This window comes from Neoarius graeffei, chromosome 5, assembly GCF_027579695.1.
Source record: "Neoarius graeffei isolate fNeoGra1 chromosome 5, fNeoGra1.pri, whole genome shotgun sequence".
Taxonomy (NCBI): Eukaryota; Metazoa; Chordata; class Actinopteri; order Siluriformes; family Ariidae; genus Neoarius; species Neoarius graeffei.
This window is the reverse complement of record NC_083573.1, coordinates 17,256,337-17,275,409: the sequence shown is the minus strand read 5'-3', so window position 1 is coordinate 17,275,409 and position 19,073 is coordinate 17,256,337. Positions and strand designations below refer to the sequence as shown.

Here is a 19,073-nt window from a genome sequence, read left to right as displayed (position 1 = left end):
ACCTAAAATTTTATCAGAAATAGATATGATACTATGATTCTCCCCAACATGCTACATTAGATAAGCTAACCCCATTTATAAAAGATACACATTTATATATGACATGTATTTGAGATATATACACACACACACACACACACACACACAAACCATGGCACTGATTCGTGCGATATACATTATAAATAATATAATGAATCACTGAACAGGCAAAATGATTTTCGACCTACCTTTGTGTTTTTTGGTGTATATGTGAAGTTCGATAGTCCTTGCCCCTCTACTAGCATAGTTTATCATGTCAGAACACAATGAGCAAAGTACTTTTCCTGGGATGTCTAATTTCCGTATGTGATCACCGAGCTTCGTTGTGACAGTCTGCTTGTTGATCTCAACATTCAGTGTTCTTTCTAACCAAGCCCATCGAAAACAGTTCTTTATTCCTGCACCTTTATCAGTCTCCCTCGCTCGATCCTCTTCTTTCTTATCTAGGACTTTTGCCATTGTCGATATGCTAAAATATCCCGCCTGAATACGTGTCTTTCCGATGTTACCAATGCGTATCGTCAAACAGTGTGCACGGTCGGTGAACGGCGATTGCAAGCCACGTGTGGAGAGCATGCGTACTTGTGTTTATACACTGCACGTGATGGGATTTCCTGAAAATTCTACTGCAAATAAGTCGAAAATTGTCGCAAAAGTGAATGTTAATTACGACATGTCGAAAGACTCGTGTGTGTTAACCCGGAGCCCACCAAGAATCAAGACGTTTTAAGGTGACCACAGATCGTTAACCATACACCGCCCCCCCCGAAAATTTCTCAATGGATTTACATTGATCTCAAAAATGATCATTTTGGTCTGAAAAAGTCGGAAATCCGCCGATCGGCGGAAAATTCTCATCCCTGGCTCATGTTTAAAGGGCATATCACGGGTAAATTCAGGAGCAAGATCAATGTAATTCTCCTATTTTATATTAAACTTTGGTCAAATATCTGTAACATTTTGCATTCTCTGCAATTTTTTTACCTTGCACAATACTAGAAAAATTCAGTTGAAATCAAGCCATTTGAGGCAAATTGGTCCGCCTCTGAAAAAACTTTGCATTTGAATTTCCCGGGAAACATTGATTTTCGTGACGTCATGTGAGGGATGCCTCCCTCTGAATCCTACATCAGCGCTGGTTTGTTTATGTAAAAACGACCTGGTGGTTTTCTGCAAATTTCTTCAACGTTATCACATAATTATTAAAATGGTTAACAGATGTATCGTAGGAGGGTGTAGCAACACCAATCATGATGGGATTAGTACTCATCGTTTTCCAAAAGACCGAACAATGAGAGAGAAATGGGAGTGCTTTGTCTACACAGGCTGTGTACTGAAACTGCGTGAGCTCGCGCAGCCCGCTGACGGTTCCGCAGGTAATGTCACGATTCTGGCTCCAGACTCCCTTGGGATTTTTCCAGACGTGTTTTGTTATTTTATTTTTTTCTGCTGTAGACAGATGGCCTTGTGCAAAATTACCCTTCCAGATGAGTGTGTAAAGGGACATATTTCCATATAAAAAAAACCCCGAAATTGGTCCAGAATATGCCCTTTAAAGTCTTTAATTTTCTGTAAAGCTGCTTTGCGAAGGTCTTTTGTTAAAAGCATGATAAAAATAAACTTGACTTCTGTTCCAAACACCAGTGTGGATTTTCTCAACCTTTTCAATCATTATTGAAAAACTCCATCATGCTTAAGCAACTACACTCGCCTGCTCCACCACGGTGACTGTTCCAGGCGCCATGGCAACCACGGAGGCCACAGCATCGGGGTTCTCTGTGCCAAGCTCGATTATCTGCTGAAGAATATTAACTGATGCTGGATCCAGTCTGTCTGCAGCTGTGGCTGAGACAACACCTGCGAAACAACAGAATGAAGATAGTTGCACATTTCACTGAATATTTTGTAGCTACATCTCAAAGTCCTGATACAGACCGTTGTGGGTGTTAAAGCGAAGGTTCTGCAGTACTGAAACAGCAGCCTCTGTTCCCTGCACGTCCTCCGTCTCAGCAATTTGAAGATACTGTGCGTTTGGTTCCTCTGCTGATTCTACCACCTGAAGACGCAAAAGAGCATAGATTGGATTATTGTTATACAGTCAGTCAGTCAGTCAGTCAAACTCTAACAAGTTCCCCGGAAAAAAGGACTGCTGGTGAATCATCCCCATAATCCTTGATCAGAAGATGTTTTGGACATGTCATGTGAACTTGGTACAGTACATGGTCAAAATACAACCACTCTCCTATCCAATACTTGTATATCAGAATTTTTTTAAACTAGAACCTCATTTATGACTCAGAAACAATAAAAAGGACAATTATTTTATAGAACAAATTCAATTAATCTATTATTGTTAACAAACATTATAAACATTTTTCTTTTTTTGCTTAACCAACTAGCTGGAGTTAACTAATTACTATTACACTTCATATACTGCATGTATACATGATAAATGTTACATGTGTTCTGTACGAAAAACAAGATTATTCAATAAAGGTGCGAGTGAAGTTGTTTTTTTCCTCACCTCCCACTGATTCTCAACAACTTTGAGTCCATGCTTGCACTTCAAATGTCGGTTCATTTCCCATTTCGTTCCATAAACATAGTTACAGACTGGACACTTCACTCCCCCTGCAAATATACAACCCAAAGGCATTACAACACACCGCATCTCAGTCTGAAGAGACTCAGTGAGAGACTTTTCACACAACAGTGTGTTACAGTTATATTTTCCACTGAAAATGAAATACAGAACAGACCTTGCTCTATCACAGTCTCTGAAGTGGGTGTTCCAGGACCTGCATTGCTGTACTGCTCCCCAGGATGCTTCTTGTTATAGTGTCTTTTAAGAGAACCTGAGATGTTGCATGAGTAGTGGCAGTGTGCACAATGGAATGGCTGAAAAGGCAATATTACAAATATTAACACAGTGTTTGAGTATACTTTGAGTATTTCTATAACTACTCAGCAGTCTCTAGAGTTTACTCAGAATGGTGCAACAAACAAATAATAAAATCCACTGAGTCACAGGGGCGGCACAGTGGTGTAGTGGTTAGCACTGTTGCCTCACAGCAAGAAGGTCCTGGGTTTGAGCCCAGTGGCCGGCGAGGGCCTTTCTGTGTGGTGTTTGCATGTTCTCCCAGTGTCTGCGTGGGTTTCTTCCGGTGCTCCGGTTTCCCCCACAGTCCAAAACCATGCAGGTTAGGTTAACTGGTGACTCTAAATTGACCGTAGGTGTGAATGAGTGTGAGAATGGTCTCTGTGTCAGCCCTGCAATAACCTGGTGACTTGTCCAGGGTGTACCCCACCTCTCACCCATAGTCAACTGGGATAGGCTCCAGCTTGCCTGCGACCCTGTAGAACAGGATAAACGGCTACAGATAATGGATGGATGGAGTCACAGTTCTATGGATGGAAATACCTTATTGGTCAACAGAGAATGGCCAGACTGGTTCAAGCTGACAGAAAGGTTACAGTAAGTTAGATAACTAGTTTGTACAACTGTAGTGAGCAGAAAGCATCTCAGAATGCACTACATGTCGAACCTTGAGGCTCAATGTCTACTAATAGCTACTTCCAGCATGATAGTGCACCATGTCACAAAGCAAACGTCATCTCAAATGGGTTTCATGAACATGACAATAAGTTCAGTGTTCTTCAGTGGCCTTTCCAGTCACTGGCTCCAAATCCAATAGAACACCTTTGGGATGGGGTTGAATGGGAGATTCACAGCATTTGTAAAGTGTATTTGAAAAAATCTGCAGGAACTGCATGATGCAATCATATCAACGTGGACCAGAATCTCAAAGGAATATTTCCAACATCTTGTGGAATGCATGGCATGAAGAATTGAGGCTGTTTTGAGAGCAAAGTGAGGCCCTACCCAGTATTAATCTAGCATCCCTAATAAAGTGCTTGGTGAGCATATGTTCATACACTACATGGTCAAAAGTATGTGGACACCCAAACATCACAGCCCCTTTTGTGCCTTGTATGATTGGGGAAGGTCCATATGTGACTGTGAAGGTCAGCTGTCCACAAACCTCTGGCCATATAATGTATAGAAAAAGCAGTTAAGAAATTAAAGGAATACTATTCCAATGTAAACCATGAGTTGGCCTAGTGGTTAGCATGTCTGCTTCTTGACCAGTTGGGTCATACCCATGGTCAGGTCATACCAAAAACCATCATAAAAATGGTACCTACTGCCATCTGGCGTGACACAGATCGGCACCGCTCAATGCACCTTAGGGGCCTGGTTAGTACTAGGATAGGAGACTATGTGGGAAAACCAGGTCCTGGCACGGGATGGACTTTGACTTTTGATTCCAATATAAACATGCCTTCATGTTGAACTGTGAATTAGCTTGATCTACAAGCCATAGCATGCCAATTACAAATTCTATTTCATGCCTCCTGACCACCAGAGAGCAACTTAACATAATAATCTTACCCTTATACATAGCATGGATGGAGTCTTTATACCAACATGGTCATGTGACATACCTCCAGGTATAAATAGCATTGTTGTAAGTCATACATTCTCTTATCTTTCTCACATTTAGATCAATTTCATAGTTCTATAGCAGAGTTGCAAAATTCTTGCCCTGGCATAAATATTGAAGTTTCCCATTTGAAGTCTTTTACACGGTGACTCCTCAGTGTTCACTCCTAAATCACAAACATACAGGATAGCACACCCCGTGTTCACCTCACACATCCAGTAAGCCCAGTCACCCCAGATTGCATGGCAGCTCCCCTGCATGGTTTTCCAACCATAGCAGAGTAAAGGTCATCCCGAGATTGCACAGCAGCTCCCAGTGTCCACTTCCACACATACAATAACCCTGGGCTGCACAGTGGCTCCTTGCCTCGCACTGTATCCTAACCATTACTTAATAAAGATTAGTCCACGATTGCATGGTGGCTTGTAGCAAACTCCAGTGATAGCTGCTCTTGCTCCTTTTTATTGCATTATTATTTATGCTTATGCGTTGGTAGCAGCCAAGCAGGGAGAATTCAGTTACATAATGTTGGACAGAAGCTTCTTTGTACACAAGCTATAGCCTACGAATTCTCCCTGCTGCAACACTTGTATGGAACCCCTTGAAATTGAGGATGGCCACTTGGAATGTCCATCCTGCCTTGTATAGATCACCTTAGGACAAGACTGACAGAACCATGTGTGCACTGTGCTGTCCTACTGCTGGCCATCCACAAGCACAGGCTCACAGATCACATGGTCAGTAAAGATGCTAAGCTGCCACCATCTGGATTGCTGGTCTCCTACTGATCTTTGAAACGCACAGCTCCAGATCCTGCAGCCACAGAGCTGCCTAAGGAAAGTCTTAAGGCACACACTAATTCAGGGCTCAGTAAGACAGTGGATGATCTCTCCACAGCAGTGAATCACACTGAAACATTGCTGCTACAGGTCCAGAATGCGTACCCACAATCCAGCACACCACCAGCAGGCGCCACTCCAGTCACGCCACCTGCTTCTTCCCCTAATGAAGAATGGATTGATGATGATGTGATCACCACCACTACTAATTCCTTGTTCACTTCAGCAGGAGACAGTGAGTCTAATGCACCACCAGGTTCCCCACTCTACTATACATCCCTTGAAGACACTCATTTCAATGCATTCTCAGATGAAGGTGGAGAGAGTATATCAAGTGGGGTCTCATTCCTTAATGGGTGCTATTTGATCAGCTCTAGCACACCATAGCTTCCAATCAATACAGCCAGCTACAGGGGTTAGTGCATATTTCAGGCACTCCTTGGCAAAGACCTCTACACTCATCCCTAAGTGAGGCTTTTGTAAAAGGAGTTTCAATCCACTTTCAAAGCAGCAGCCATTCGCTCACACCCTACTTCCATGGTGCCACCCTACCATTTCGGCTGGATCAAAAAAAAAACCCAGTGGATACCTTTATCAGTTTCCTGTTGGTCTCCCTAGATGAAGGTGTGCACGCTCAGGTACATTGCCCTAGCAGGGCATGCAAGTGCACAGATGATGACATCATCAGGGTCTATAACCATGCAGCTTAGATTGGCAATACTATCGCTCATCTCTTGCTAGCTGTAGAATCATCTCTATAGCAGAGCAATGCAGATCCAGTTGTGAGGGAGACAGTAGCGGCAATGTTCCATGGAATGGGTTTCATCACCCAGGATCTGGGCTGTCTTATGGCAGTTCTGCTGCATGCGTGCTGCCAGGTCTGGCTCTCCAAAACCCCCTTGCCAGATGCATGCAGAGCTACACTGCAGAAGCTCCACTTTGTGCCTGGCCAGTTGTTCAGGCCAGCTGCTAAAGATGGCCTAGAATGTCAGGCCCTTGTGTCTGAAGTCCAAAGACCGTATGTGGGCATGTCACAGATAGTGCATTTTCATCACCAGCCACCCCCAACCCCCCACTAACTCTGGCACAAAGCTTAAATTCATCCCCCTGTTGAGGGCCAAGGGCCAATGGGTGGACTGTATTCAGAATCCCAACTGGCTGCATGGGCCAAAATAACCCAAGCCCCATGGGGTCTTATGACAATATCAGAGGATTACAAGCTACAGTTCAAGCATCTGCCCCCCCAAAGACCTGCCTCAGGTCCACAATTGTAAAAAGTTCTGCTCAATCTATGGCCCTACAAATGGAGATGAACTCTCTGTTAACAAAAGGAGCCATAGAGGAAGTAGGAAGTTCTATGATGTCCAACAGCTTCTGTTCAGTTTATTTCCTTGTTCCAAAAAAAGGATGGCAGTTAAAGTCCAATCCTGGACTAATTTGTTACTTAAAAAGATTACCATTTGAAAGGCTACACACTGCAGATATCGTGAGGCTAATCTCTCTCAATGAGTGGTTCACAACTCTCAACTTAAAGAATGCTTGCTTCCATATCCCCATCAACCAGGCCAGTTGTTGCTTTCTACATTTTACCTTCCAGGGTTGTCTCTACCAGTTTGTCCTACCATTCAGCCTTTTCCTGGTGCCAAGGGTGTTCTCAAGATGCATACATACATACTGCTACCCCGATGAAGGCAGGCATGAAAATCTTTCCCTACCTGGATGACTGGCTTATCTGTTCCCCAACACAGGAGCCCAGTCTTGCGGACATAGCTGCCCTATAGCAACATATCACAAGACTGAGGCTGAATATCAACCTGGAAAAGAGCTCACTTGTTCCAAATCAAACAATTCAATTTATAGGCATGATGGCCATCTTACCACCACAGTGCATGAAAAAGACATCATGTACAATAAATCCCTAGAGGTTGGCAAACTATCACAGTCACTGAACGAGGCTACCATTACACTTATACCGAAGAAGGGGAAGGACCTAGAGCAGGTGGGGTCATACAGACCAGTGTCACTGTTAAATTCTGATCTGAAAATCCTGCCCAAGACACTGGCATCAAGGCTCAGCCCTCTTGTCACCAAATTGATACACCCTGACCAGACCGGATTTATTCAAGACAGACACTTGTTTCAAAATGTTAGACGCCTCTTTAATATCCTATATTCGCCCAGACATCCAAAGGAGGACTTATTCATTTTAAGCTTAGATGCCGAGAAGGCTTTTGATTGTGTAGAGTTCCCATACCTACATGATGTGCTAGGGAAATTTGGACTGGGAACAAAATTTATCTCATGGATAAAATTACTGTATTCGAATCCTAACGCCAAAATCCTCACTAATCAGACAATTTCAGACTCGATTAACCTTCACAGAGGCACTAGACAAGGGTGCCTGCTCAGCCCCTTGCTATTTGCACTTGCGTTGGAACCCTTAGCAGCAACAATTCGCGCAAAGGAAGAGATTCATGGTTATGACACAGATTACACCTCAAATAAAATATCACTGTACGCAGACGACATTTTGACCTTTATTACAAAGCCACAAACCTCAATACCTGCTCTACTGGAGACAACTGAATTGTTTAGCTCATTTTCAGGATACAGAATAAATTGGGGGAAAAGTGAGCTGATGCCTGTACGATGCAGCGACCCGGGTGTGTTAGAGAGGACTCCATTCAAATTGGCATGGGGAAAATTTACATATCTGGGGTTAGAAATTACAAAAAAATACAGCGGGTTATTTGAAGCTAATTTTATGGTTATACTGAATAAGTTCAAAAATAAATTGGAGTTCTGGAAAACCCTCCCCATTTCCTTGATAGGAAGAGTAAATGCAGTGAAGATGATATGTCTACCTCAGTTACTGTAGCTCTTCCAAAACTTACCTATATTTCTGAGTAAAACCTTCTTTAAGAGATTAGATACTATGATTCTTTCATTTATTTGGAATTACAAATCTCATAGGACCAGAAAGGGGCATTTGTGGAAGAGTAAGACAGAGGGCGGGCTGGCCCTCCCAGATTTTATAAAGTATTACTGGGCAGCAAATATCCGTTGCATTTCCTATTGGTTGGATGAGACGATTGTGCTCGCCAGCTGGCTAGATATGGAACAAGAGGATTGTATTCCCTATTCAATTGGTGCTGTTATAATGTCTCCCATCCACCTTAAAAAATCTTGTTATAACTATAACCCGGTCATTCATAGTAGTATTCAGTTCTGGAGGCAAATAACAAAGCAGCTTAAACTTAGGAAACTATCATTTGCACTCCCGATATCAGCAAACCCATCATTCACCCCTTCTATCATAGATGGAGGTTTTGATAGGTGGAAAGAACTTGGTTTGCGCAGTATAGGAGATCTTTACACTAATGGGACATTTTCATCATTTCAGCTACTGCAGCAGAAGTATGGCCTGTCGAAAAATGATTTTTTTTTAGATATCTTCAGATCAGGCATTTTGTAAGGACCTATTTGATTCACTTTGAAAACTCTACACCTGATAGACTAGACAGATGTCTCCGAGACTGCACAACGGAAAGAAATGCAATTTCATTCGTATATGATTTTTTGCAAGAGCAGGACCAAGTAAATATGGAGTGTGTAAAGCAGAGGTGGGAATCAGAACTGGGTATGGGAATAGCAGAAGATATCTGGAAGGAAAGCCTGAAATATGTCAACATTTGCTCTCTGAATGCTAGACACTGCTTGATCCAGTTTAAAATCCTGCACAGGTTACACTATTCAAGGGTTAAATTACATAAAATTTTTCCAGAAATGTCACCCATCTGTGAAAAGTGCAGTCAGGCAGATGCAGACTTACTTCACAGCTATGCACTATGCCCTAAACTGGAAGGTTTTTGGACAGCAATTTTCTCATTCTTCTCAAAGGTTTTTAAGACTACATTAAGACCAGATCCACTTCTGGTTATATTGGGGACGTCAGAAAACTCAAGGAGTCTACAGAACACTCAACGCCGCCTTCTATCTTACGGTCTCCTATGTGGGAAGAAACTTGTCCTTTTACACTGGAAATTGAAAGAAACACCAACTTTCAGGGCTTGGATAACTGCACTGACCGAGACGTTACACTTGGAAAGGATCCGTTATGCTCTGAACGACAGGCTGGAGGACTTTAAAAGGACTTGGAAACCAATGATATCGCTTCTAAGATGTGACGCAGATCTGAGTGGCACTTGATGGGGAGGTGGGATAGGGAGGGAGGTCTCATTGTTTGTTTATTATGCCTTATTTATCTCCCCAACATTATTTAGGTATGTTTTCACTTTGTTTTTTGAATATTGTAAAAATGAAGCAATGCTTATACAAAGCAATGATACTGAGAATTGTATTAACTGTTGCTTCGCAATAAAAATATCTGAAACCGAAAAAGACATCATGACTAATTACACAAATTCATCACGGGTGCCAACTATATTTCAGGCTGCTGTTATGCCTTCAGGGCATGCTTACAGCAGTGACCCAGATTATACCATGGACCTACTCAAGCTGCAGCCTCTACAGATGTGGGAAGTATGACTCAGTTTGACACAAGAATGTGTTGATTTCCATCAGCCAAGAGTGCATGTCTCCACTTCATGTTAGAAGTGCTACTTCAAATCTGCCACCGCAACCATCAAGTTCATTTAGGCCCTGTCCACACGGCAACAGATTCAGGTGAATCCGATACAATTGTTTATCGTTTCGGCCTGGCGTCCACATGGCACCAGTGTTTTGGGTGCCCCAAAACGCAATCTTTTGAGAACGGGTTCCAGAGTGGAAAGATCTGGCAACATTGCCGTTGCGAAGTCGTCTGGATGAGTAGAACGGATTTGTTTACGATGACGTCACAACCACATGACTGTGAGTGCTTCACGCCGGGTAGAAGTGTAACGAACTCGATGCGAGTTGTCAACAAATCCTATAACTTGGTTCATGAAACGCGCTTACAAAATATTTTCACTGTGAATATTTATTGTGTAATGGTGCAAAGTGAGAAAGAGAGAGAGAGAGAGAGAGAGAGAGAGAAAATAGCCCTTAGGGCAGAGTCAATCCCGCCAGCAAAAATAGGGGAAAAAAGGAGCGATCTCACCTCTTCAGATGTTGGTTTAAGTCCTCCAATACATTCCTCAAAAAGGGCGTAGAAGAACAAATTAATCCATCAACGTGTAGCATTCAATTTATTCCGGACCATTAAAGACGCCGCCTTCCGCGTAGAATCATACGTCATCCTCGCCGCCATATTGGATGGGTCAAAGCAGAGAATAAAGATGCCTCATTCATGTGCTGCGTTTAACTGTACCAACAGGTTTACCGTCCAAACGAGATCACATGGGATTACCTTTCACAGGTGAGACTGGAAAAATACTTTTCATTGTATACTTTTCATTATAATGTAATTTTACGAACAGATTTTTCTGACTTTGTGGCTAATATGAAGTCTCGCGCATAATAGTTTATGCGCATGCGTCCTTACTTCTTCTATTGTTCTGGTGTCTCCGAAGGGACCGTCTTACAGCGCCCCTAGAGGTGTGGCATGTGTATTGCATCGTTTTCAGCAAGCGTTGCGTTGCCATATGGACCTGATATTTTACTGATCGTTGCCCATGTGGACGCAATATTTTTTTAAATAACATCTCGTTGCCGTGTGGATGTAGCCTTAGTTTAGCATCACGATGGCCAGCAAGGTCATAGTTTACACTACTACATTCACTGCTGCAGGGAACTCCATGGCAGTTACCTCGGAGCAGATCTGCTCTCTCATATGGAGGGCAAGGTGTGGCACTCTTGCACAGAACACCTTCAGCTATGAATATGGTCTCTGGGAACAGTGAACTCATATTACGCTACGTTCACACTGCAAGGCTTAATGCTCAATTCCGATTTTTTTGTGAAATCCGATTTTTTTGTGAGGTCATTCACATTAACAAATATATGCGACTTGTATGTGATCCTCAGTATGAACGAAAAGCGACCTAAAAGTGTTCCGCATGCGCATTGCAGGATACGACGACATCACACGCAGTGAGCATGGCCAGTGTTTACGGAAGTAAAACCGCCCGGTTGCGGTATGACCCATCCAATCTAGCTTGAATAGCTGTATCCCCCCAAATGGAAATCAGCTCCCTAGCCTCTGCATCCTTCCATTGAGAAGATTCAGAACCTTCACAGCCCGAAGTGTCCCTCGCATTGATGTCATTATGCGCCATGTTGTTGTAACTTTTTTTGAGAGACCCGCCGCCTACTTCAGCGCAGAATAGTGACGTTTGTGGCTTGTTGATGACGTGTAAGTCGGATGAATGCGACCTGGCGGTTCAGACTGAAGTCGCATATGAAAAGAGCGGATAGGAATCGGAATTAGGACCACATATCCAAACGGCCTGGGTCGGATTTGAAAAAATCGGATCTGTGTCGTTCATATTGTCAATAAAAGATCGGATACAGATCACATATGGGCGAAAAGATCGGATTTGAGTCACTTCAGCCTGCAGTGTGAACGTAGCCTTAGACTGTGACCTTGCAGTTATAAATATTATTGAAAATTCAAGGGCTCCTTCAATGAGACTGTTATATGCAAACCATTGGCAACTCTTTGCTAACTGGTGTGATGATTCAAGAACTTCAACACACTGTTGTTGCCAAAAGGCTTTGGACTTTGTCCTTTCAAATTCAGTCCAATCTTCAGGGGCATGCTTGACAATGCTGGCCAAGCCACCTCTGGTGGTCAGGAGGCATGAAACAGAATGCTAGTTATGAATGTAACTGAGGTTCTATGAATGCCAGATGACCACCTGAGTTACTCGCTACTCAGAACATGTGGGGTGTAACACAAGACATTTTCTGAGGACATAGGACATATGACAATGCTATTTATATCCAGACGTATGTCTCCCGCAACCTTGTTGGTATAAAGACTCAATCTGTGCTACATGTAAGGGTACTTTCATAGGCTAAGCCCCCCCCGACAGGTCGTCTGGCATCCATAGAACCACAGTTACTACATTCATAACTAGCATTTTCAATTACTCCCCCCGGTTTATTTTTTATAGTGTACTTTCTAAAGAAGCACTTTATAATTTTTAGAACAAGGCTTTCCTACCCCCTACCCAAACCGTATTTCACTTATGAACTGCCTTTTCTGAGAAAGGGGTGGAGCCGCAGCTCTAGTCTTGCTATAGATGGGGCTAATTTTGGGCCAGAAAAAGTTTCAGAAAAGTAACAGAAAATGTTAGCAGAAGCCAGAAACAAAGAAACAGGGAAAATCCTTTGCAAAGCATTACTGTAGACTACAATTCTTTCCTAATGTATCTATTTAAATCCAGAGTACAAACTAGATAGAACTCAACGCCAACGGTGTCGATGGGGATGCCTCCGCCCGGTAGACTACACGCCTTATTAAGTTGATTTGGGGATGGACATTTGACCTCACAGTAATCTTGACCTGGTGAAATTACTTGTATCAGCCTTGAAGACATTGTGTTCACAAGGTTTTCGGACAGACATTTGACCTCACAGTGACCTTGACCTTAGACCTTTTGATCTCAAAATCTAATCAGTTTATCTTTGTCCCCAAATCCACAAATGGTGAAAGTTTGGTGAAATTCCTTTCATTTGCCTTGGAGATATTGTGTTCACAAGGTTTTCGGACAGACATTTGACCTCACAGTGACCTTGACCTTAGACCTTTTGATCTCAAAATCTAATCAGTTCATGTTTGTCCCAAAGCGCACAAATGGTGAAAGTTTGGTGAAATTCCTTTCATTAGCCTTTGAGATACCGCGTTCACAAGGTTTCGGGACGGACAACCTGAAAACATAATGCCTCCTGCACCTTATGGTGGCAGAGGCATAAATATCAAAATCAGACCTTTAAAAGTGTCATTAGTGTGGACAACTCCCTAAATGTTAATTTATTAACCTACTCATGAATGTTAGGCTCTTTTATTTTAGCTTATATTCTTGAGCTAAAATACTAAGTATGTGGAAAATGCAATTTAAGTTAAAAGTTGAATTACATTAAAAGTTGCAGGCAGTTCCATACACAAGATAAATTTTATTTACCTTAAAGGAGACGTGCTGTTCCATATGGCGGAGCAGCTGTGGCTTCTGTGCTGCAGTGAAATCACATTCCGTGCATTTGAACTGCTTACCTACAGTAGAGTGAAATACAAGTAGCGGTTTCAATACAGATTCATAAATAATAGCCCTTCCGCCTCCTGTTAATGCTGGTAAAACAGCCTGTACTTTGTATTCTTACGAGAACCACTCCAAATGTAAGAAAGCACAGACTCCATTCTGATTGTTCTACAAAATCCTTAAAAATAATGGGCTATTCATATGCGCTGGGTTTCCATTGCAGTTCTATTTCGTTTCTCCTGACCGCCAGAGGCGGTGCTTTCAGCACATGGATATCCATCACACGAACGTGCAGGTCGAGTAATAGTAACAACAAAGTCACGTGTGACCTGGGTGACGTCACCCCGTGACCCCGGCATAAAAGACCGGTAAACCCAGGAAGTGATCTCTTGCATCTTCTCGCGTTTGCAGGTTGCGAGTGGGATTGGAATTTGGACAAAGCGCTGTGTTAGTTTCGTTACCTGTAGGGTTGGGGCTGTGCTTACGCATCCTCCAAGAAACTGCGTTAAGTCCACCAATTCTTTTTCTCTTGTCGTTATATTCGTATTGATTTGTTACTCCGTTAAGCTGAGTGCTCTCGCTCGGTGGAGTTAGCTGATTAGCCCTCCGGGGCGGTGTCCTCACCGCTGGAGGCCGGCTTGTTTTTTGTTCAGGTAAGCGGTTTTCATTCATTTAAATTAAAGCGGTGTTTCTCGCTGCTGTTATCAGTTCTGTGGCACACGGCGCCTATCCTTGTTAATATTATCAACCGCCTTGTTTTGTATAGCCTTGCCTCCGGCTTGCTCACGGGCCGGCTGTCTTGTGTGTTGTATCCGTATTGTTTGTTACTCCGTTAAGCTGAGTGCTCTCGCTTGCTGGAGTTAGCTGACTAGCCCTCCGAGGCGTGTCCTCGCCGCTGGAGGCCGGCTTGTTGTCGCTCAGGTAAGCGGTTTTCATTCATTTAAATTAAAGCGGTGTTTCTCGCCGCTGTTTATCAGTTCTGTGGCGCACGGCGCCTATCCTTGTTAATATTCCCGACCACGGGTGTGTTCGCCCGGTCGTTTTTCATTGCCGCCTGATTGTTTATTTTGGGATACTTACTTGAGGTGTTCTCGCCCTATTTTTTAAGTTCCCTTCTGCCAGCCAGGTGTCATGGACCCGGCTGCAGCAGTGGGGCCCAGCAAGCGCCGCAGGGCTCCCCCACGCGTCTCCGCTTCTAAGGCAAAAAAGAAGTGCTCGGGCGATTTGACTTGGAAGGTGGAGGTGATGTCCACCGAGCTGGAGGAGATGAAGGCCCTGCTGGCGAATCTCCAGCCTCCGCCACAGGGCAGCAGTGTTCCCGCAGCCACCCCTTCTGTCTGGCAGCCCGACCGTTCACCATCACCACCGCTTCTGTCACCGGCCGTTGATGCACGCGGCCTGGATGAACTGTCGATCCGGGCGTCGGAGAGCTTCGACTGCGGTGGGTCTGACGGTCACGACTCCACCTCTCCGGCCGGTTCCCAGGCCACCAGCCATGGCACCGTGGCAGCATCGGAAGGTGGACGCTCATCCATCCATCCAGGCAACGCTGAGGGCTGCATTGGCCCGTCTGGGGTTGGACACGCCCCCGGTGGCCCAGCATCAGAGCGTTTTCTTCAGAGGTTCCACACAGCCTTCCTCGTTGTCTGTTCCGCCCTCGGCCCCATACATCGAGGAGTTACAGAGGTGTTGGGCGGACCCTAGACGCCTTTCCCACCTCCCTAGTGACTGCAGGGCCCTGGCAGCAATGCAGGACGCCCCTACCTACGGCCCCCAGCAGATGCCCAACATTGAGCCCTCCGTGGCTGCCCTCGTCCTTTCGCCCAACGAGGCTCTGCGGCCTGACGCCCGATGCCCCCGCACCCAATGCCGTGCGACCGACGACCTCATCGTGCGGGGATACGACACGGCGGCACGAATGGGTCGTATTGACAATTCCATGTCCCATCTGCTGCTGGCCCTCGCCCAGACGCTGGAGGGGACGAGCGCGGCATCACGGGAGCTGTGCGACGCGGCTCTCCAGGCCTTTGCCTACTCGTCGCGGGAACTGGGCCGGCTGATGTCGTATCTCACCCTCGCCCGCCGGCAGATATGGCTGGCACAGTCCCCTCTGGCCGAGCCCGACCGGCGTGTGCTGCGCTCTCTCCCTGTTGTCCCCGGGGAGCTGTTTGGCGAGGCCGCTCAGCAAGCCCTGGACCGGAGTGCCCAGGTCGTCCAGGCGCGACAGCAGTTTGCTGGCCTCCGCCAGGTCCACCACCATGGCAATGCTGCCCAGTCCTTCAGGGGGCCCACACCGACTCTGTCTCGGCCACGCACCCGCCAGGAGACCAGACGGGTTGATGACTTTCGTCGCCCCACCACCTCCCGGACCCGCGGTGCCGCCCCCTACATCCAGTCCGCTCCTCGTCGCCCCCATGGTGACCGACGGGGGCGCTCTGGACGGCACTGACATCAGCGCGCCGGCGGACGGCCGCTTTTCCAGCGAACAGCTCCAAAGCTGGAGATCGTTGACCCCAGACCCCTGGGTGCTGGTGACCCTCACCGAGGGTTACCGCATCCAGTTCTGCCGCCGACCGCCGCGTTTTCATGGGGTCAAACACACCACCGTGAGCCATCCAGGGAAGTCCCTCGTCCTCCGGCAGGAAATCGCCACCCTCCTGGAGAAAGGAGCAATCTCTCCCGTCGACAGGCAGAGACAGCAAGGTGGGTTCTACTCCAGGTATTTTCTGGTTCCGAAGAAGGACGGCGGTATCCGCCTGATCCTTGACCTGAGGTCCCTCAACTCCCATTTGAAGACCATGAGATTCCGCATGCTGCGTACAGTGGATGTCTTACACCACATCCAGGCGGGCGACTGGTTTGCCACCATCGACCTGAAAGACGCCTACTTCCATGTTCCCATTGCGCCACACCACAGGCAGTTCCTGCGGTTTGCCTTCGAGGGCCAGGCTTTCGAGTTCAATGTTCTGCCCTTTGGGATATCGCTGGCACCCCGTGTGTTCACCAGGTGTGTGGCAGCGGCATTGGCACCACTTCAGGCAAGGGGTTTGCGTGTCCTGCCTTACCTGGACGACTGGCTCGTCTGTTCACGGTCAGCAGCTCAGGCCCGCATCGACATCGCGACTGTGCTCTCGCATGTCGCAGAGCTGGGGCTCAGGGTGAATTACAAGAAGAGCTCGCTGGTGCCCAGCCAGGAGACGACTTTCTTGGGCATGCACCTGGATTCGAGGTCGTTGATGGCAACCCCCTCCCAGACCAGGATCCACAACATCCACCTGCTGCTTGGCCGCTTCGGACGGGGCAGGTCACTCGCCCTGAAGACCTTTCAGCGCCTGCTGGGCATGCTTACGGCAGCCTCCTCTCTGGTCCCGCTGGGACTCCTGGACTTGCGCCCGCTTCAGAGGTGGCTCAACGGTCTCCACCTCCACCCGGTGCTGCACGGGCACAGGCTCGTGAAGGTGACGGATACTTTTTTCAGGCTCCTCCGTCCATGGAGGAGGAGGGCTTACCTTCTGCGGGGTGTTCCGCTGGCGGCTATCCCCTCCCGGAGGGAGGTCATCACCACGGATGCTTCCCTGGGAGGCTGGGGTGCAGTCTGGCAATGCCGGACCGTCAGAGGCTGCTGGAGTCCAGGGCAGCGACAGCAGCACATCAACGTGCTGGAGCTACGGGCTGTGTTCCTCGGCCTACAGCACTTCCTCCCAGGCCTGGCCGGCAGACACATTCTGGTGCGGATGGACAACACTATGGTAGTGTACTACATCAACCACCAGGGAGGCACCAAGTCCCTCCAGTGCTTGGAAGTGGCCGGCCAACTTCTGCGGTGGGCCCATCGACATCTCTTGAGCCTGCGTGCCATGTACTTGCCAGGCACTGCCAACAGGGCAGCGGATCTGCTGTCCCGCCAGGACCCCGATCCCGGGGAATGGAGACTCAACCCAGCGGTGGTTCTCGCCATCTGGGAACGTTTTGGCAGGGCAGAGGTGGACCTCTTTGCCTGCCAGGAGTCGACACACTGCCCTCTGTGGTTCAGCCTCCATGGCCCCAGCTCTCTGGGCCAGGATGCGCTGGCGCATGCTTGGCCGAGGCAACTGCTGTATGCCTTCCCCCCTCTGCCGCTGATCATGCCAACCCTACACAGGGTTGCGATGGACCACCACGGGCTGCTGCTTGTCGCCCCTCGGTGGCCGGGCCGAGTGTGGTTTCCCAAGTTGCTGCAACTTCTGAACGGCGACCCCTGGTGCCTGCCAGTGAGGACGGACCTACTATCACAGCTGGGAGGGCAGATCTGGCACCCGGATCCAGCCCGTCTGCAGCTCTGGGTGTGGCCACTGAAGGGCCGGACCCCCTGCTAGGTCTTTGTGAGCCGGCAGTGGTCAACACCATTGCAAGCTCTCGGGCACCCTCCACCAATGCCCTCTACGCCAACAGATGGAGGCTTTTCTCCAACTGGTGCTTAACTCGGGGGGAGGAGCCTACATGCTGCCCCCTGCCGACCATTCTACTGTTCCTCCAGTCTCTGTTTGATAAGGGTCTTACTCCTGCCACCATCAAGGTCTATGCAGCTGCCATTTCTGCTCAGCATGCCAGAGTTGGGGGAAGGACCGTGGGGTCCCACCCCTTGGTGGCACATTTCTTGAAGGGTGCTCTCCGGTTGAGACCCCCCCGAAGGAGCCGGGTACCCACATGGGATCTTCACTTGGTGCTGCAGGCTCTCTGCGATGCACCGTTTGAGCCCCTGCTCATGGCAGACATTTCATGGCTCTCCCTGAAGACTGCTTTTCTTCTGGCCATTACATCGACGAGGCGCGTCAGGGAATTACACGCGCTGTCAGTCAGTGGGGAGTGCCTGCAGTGGCACTCCGGCGACAGTGGGGTCACTCTGTGGCCTAACCCCTCTTTCCTCCCGAAGACCCTCTCTGCTACCTTCGTCAACCAGCCCCTTAGCCTTGCGGCGTTCAAGGCGGGCCATGGTGAGAGGTCGGAACTTTTGTGCCCAGTTCACGCCCTCAGGGTGTACGTATCCCGTACAGAGGGCTTCTGTAGGAGTGACGCCCTGTTTCTGTGCCACACAGGGCCGAGGAGGGGTCTGGCGCTCTCTAAGCAGAGGCTATCCAAGTGGATAGTTGAGGCCATATTACATGCCTACAGGCACAGTGGCTCCCCGATTCCTCCGACTGTCAGGGCGCACTCTGCACGGGGCATGGTGGCCTCATGGGCATCACTGAAGGGCGTGCCCCTTTCAGACATATGCAGCGCAGCCTCCTGGGCTTCCAGCTGCACCTTCACCAGGTTTTACCGTCTTAATGTCGTCCCACATAATCCTGTGGCGACGGCCGTCATTCCAGGCCCGTCGCAGCAGCACTGAGTACGGGTAGGCACTCCTCATGACCTGGTTGGTATTAGTCATCCATGTGCTGAAAGCACCGCCTCTGGCGGTCAGGAGAAACGAAATAGAACGAGGGTTATGTATATAACCGCGGTTCTATGAGTTTCGGATGACCGCCAGAGCTTGGCAGTCACTCAGAGTGTACACGAGAAGATTT

At 47.4% G+C, this 19,073-nt stretch overlaps 1 protein-coding gene across 3 annotated transcripts in view; it reads right to left on the bottom strand.

The window, feature by feature from the left end:
* The window catches only part of LOC132886553 (zinc finger protein ZFAT-like), a 67,728-nt gene that overhangs the window by 8,678 nt on the left and 39,977 nt on the right, over positions 1-19,073 (bottom strand). For 2 of the 3 annotated variants that reach the window (XM_060921332.1, XM_060921331.1), the window contains 5 exons: positions 13,453-13,541; positions 2,799-2,937; positions 2,564-2,670; positions 1,975-2,095; positions 1,751-1,896 (listed from right to left, as the gene is read on the bottom strand). In XM_060921332.1, coding sequence (XP_060777315.1) covers positions 1,751-1,896; positions 1,975-2,095; positions 2,564-2,670; positions 2,799-2,937; positions 13,453-13,541 — 602 coding nt within the window. Of the gene's footprint in view, positions 1-1,750; positions 1,897-1,974; positions 2,096-2,563; positions 2,671-2,798; positions 2,938-13,452; positions 13,542-19,073 lie in introns of those variants that run through there. The other variant, XM_060921333.1, reaches the window with a different exon arrangement.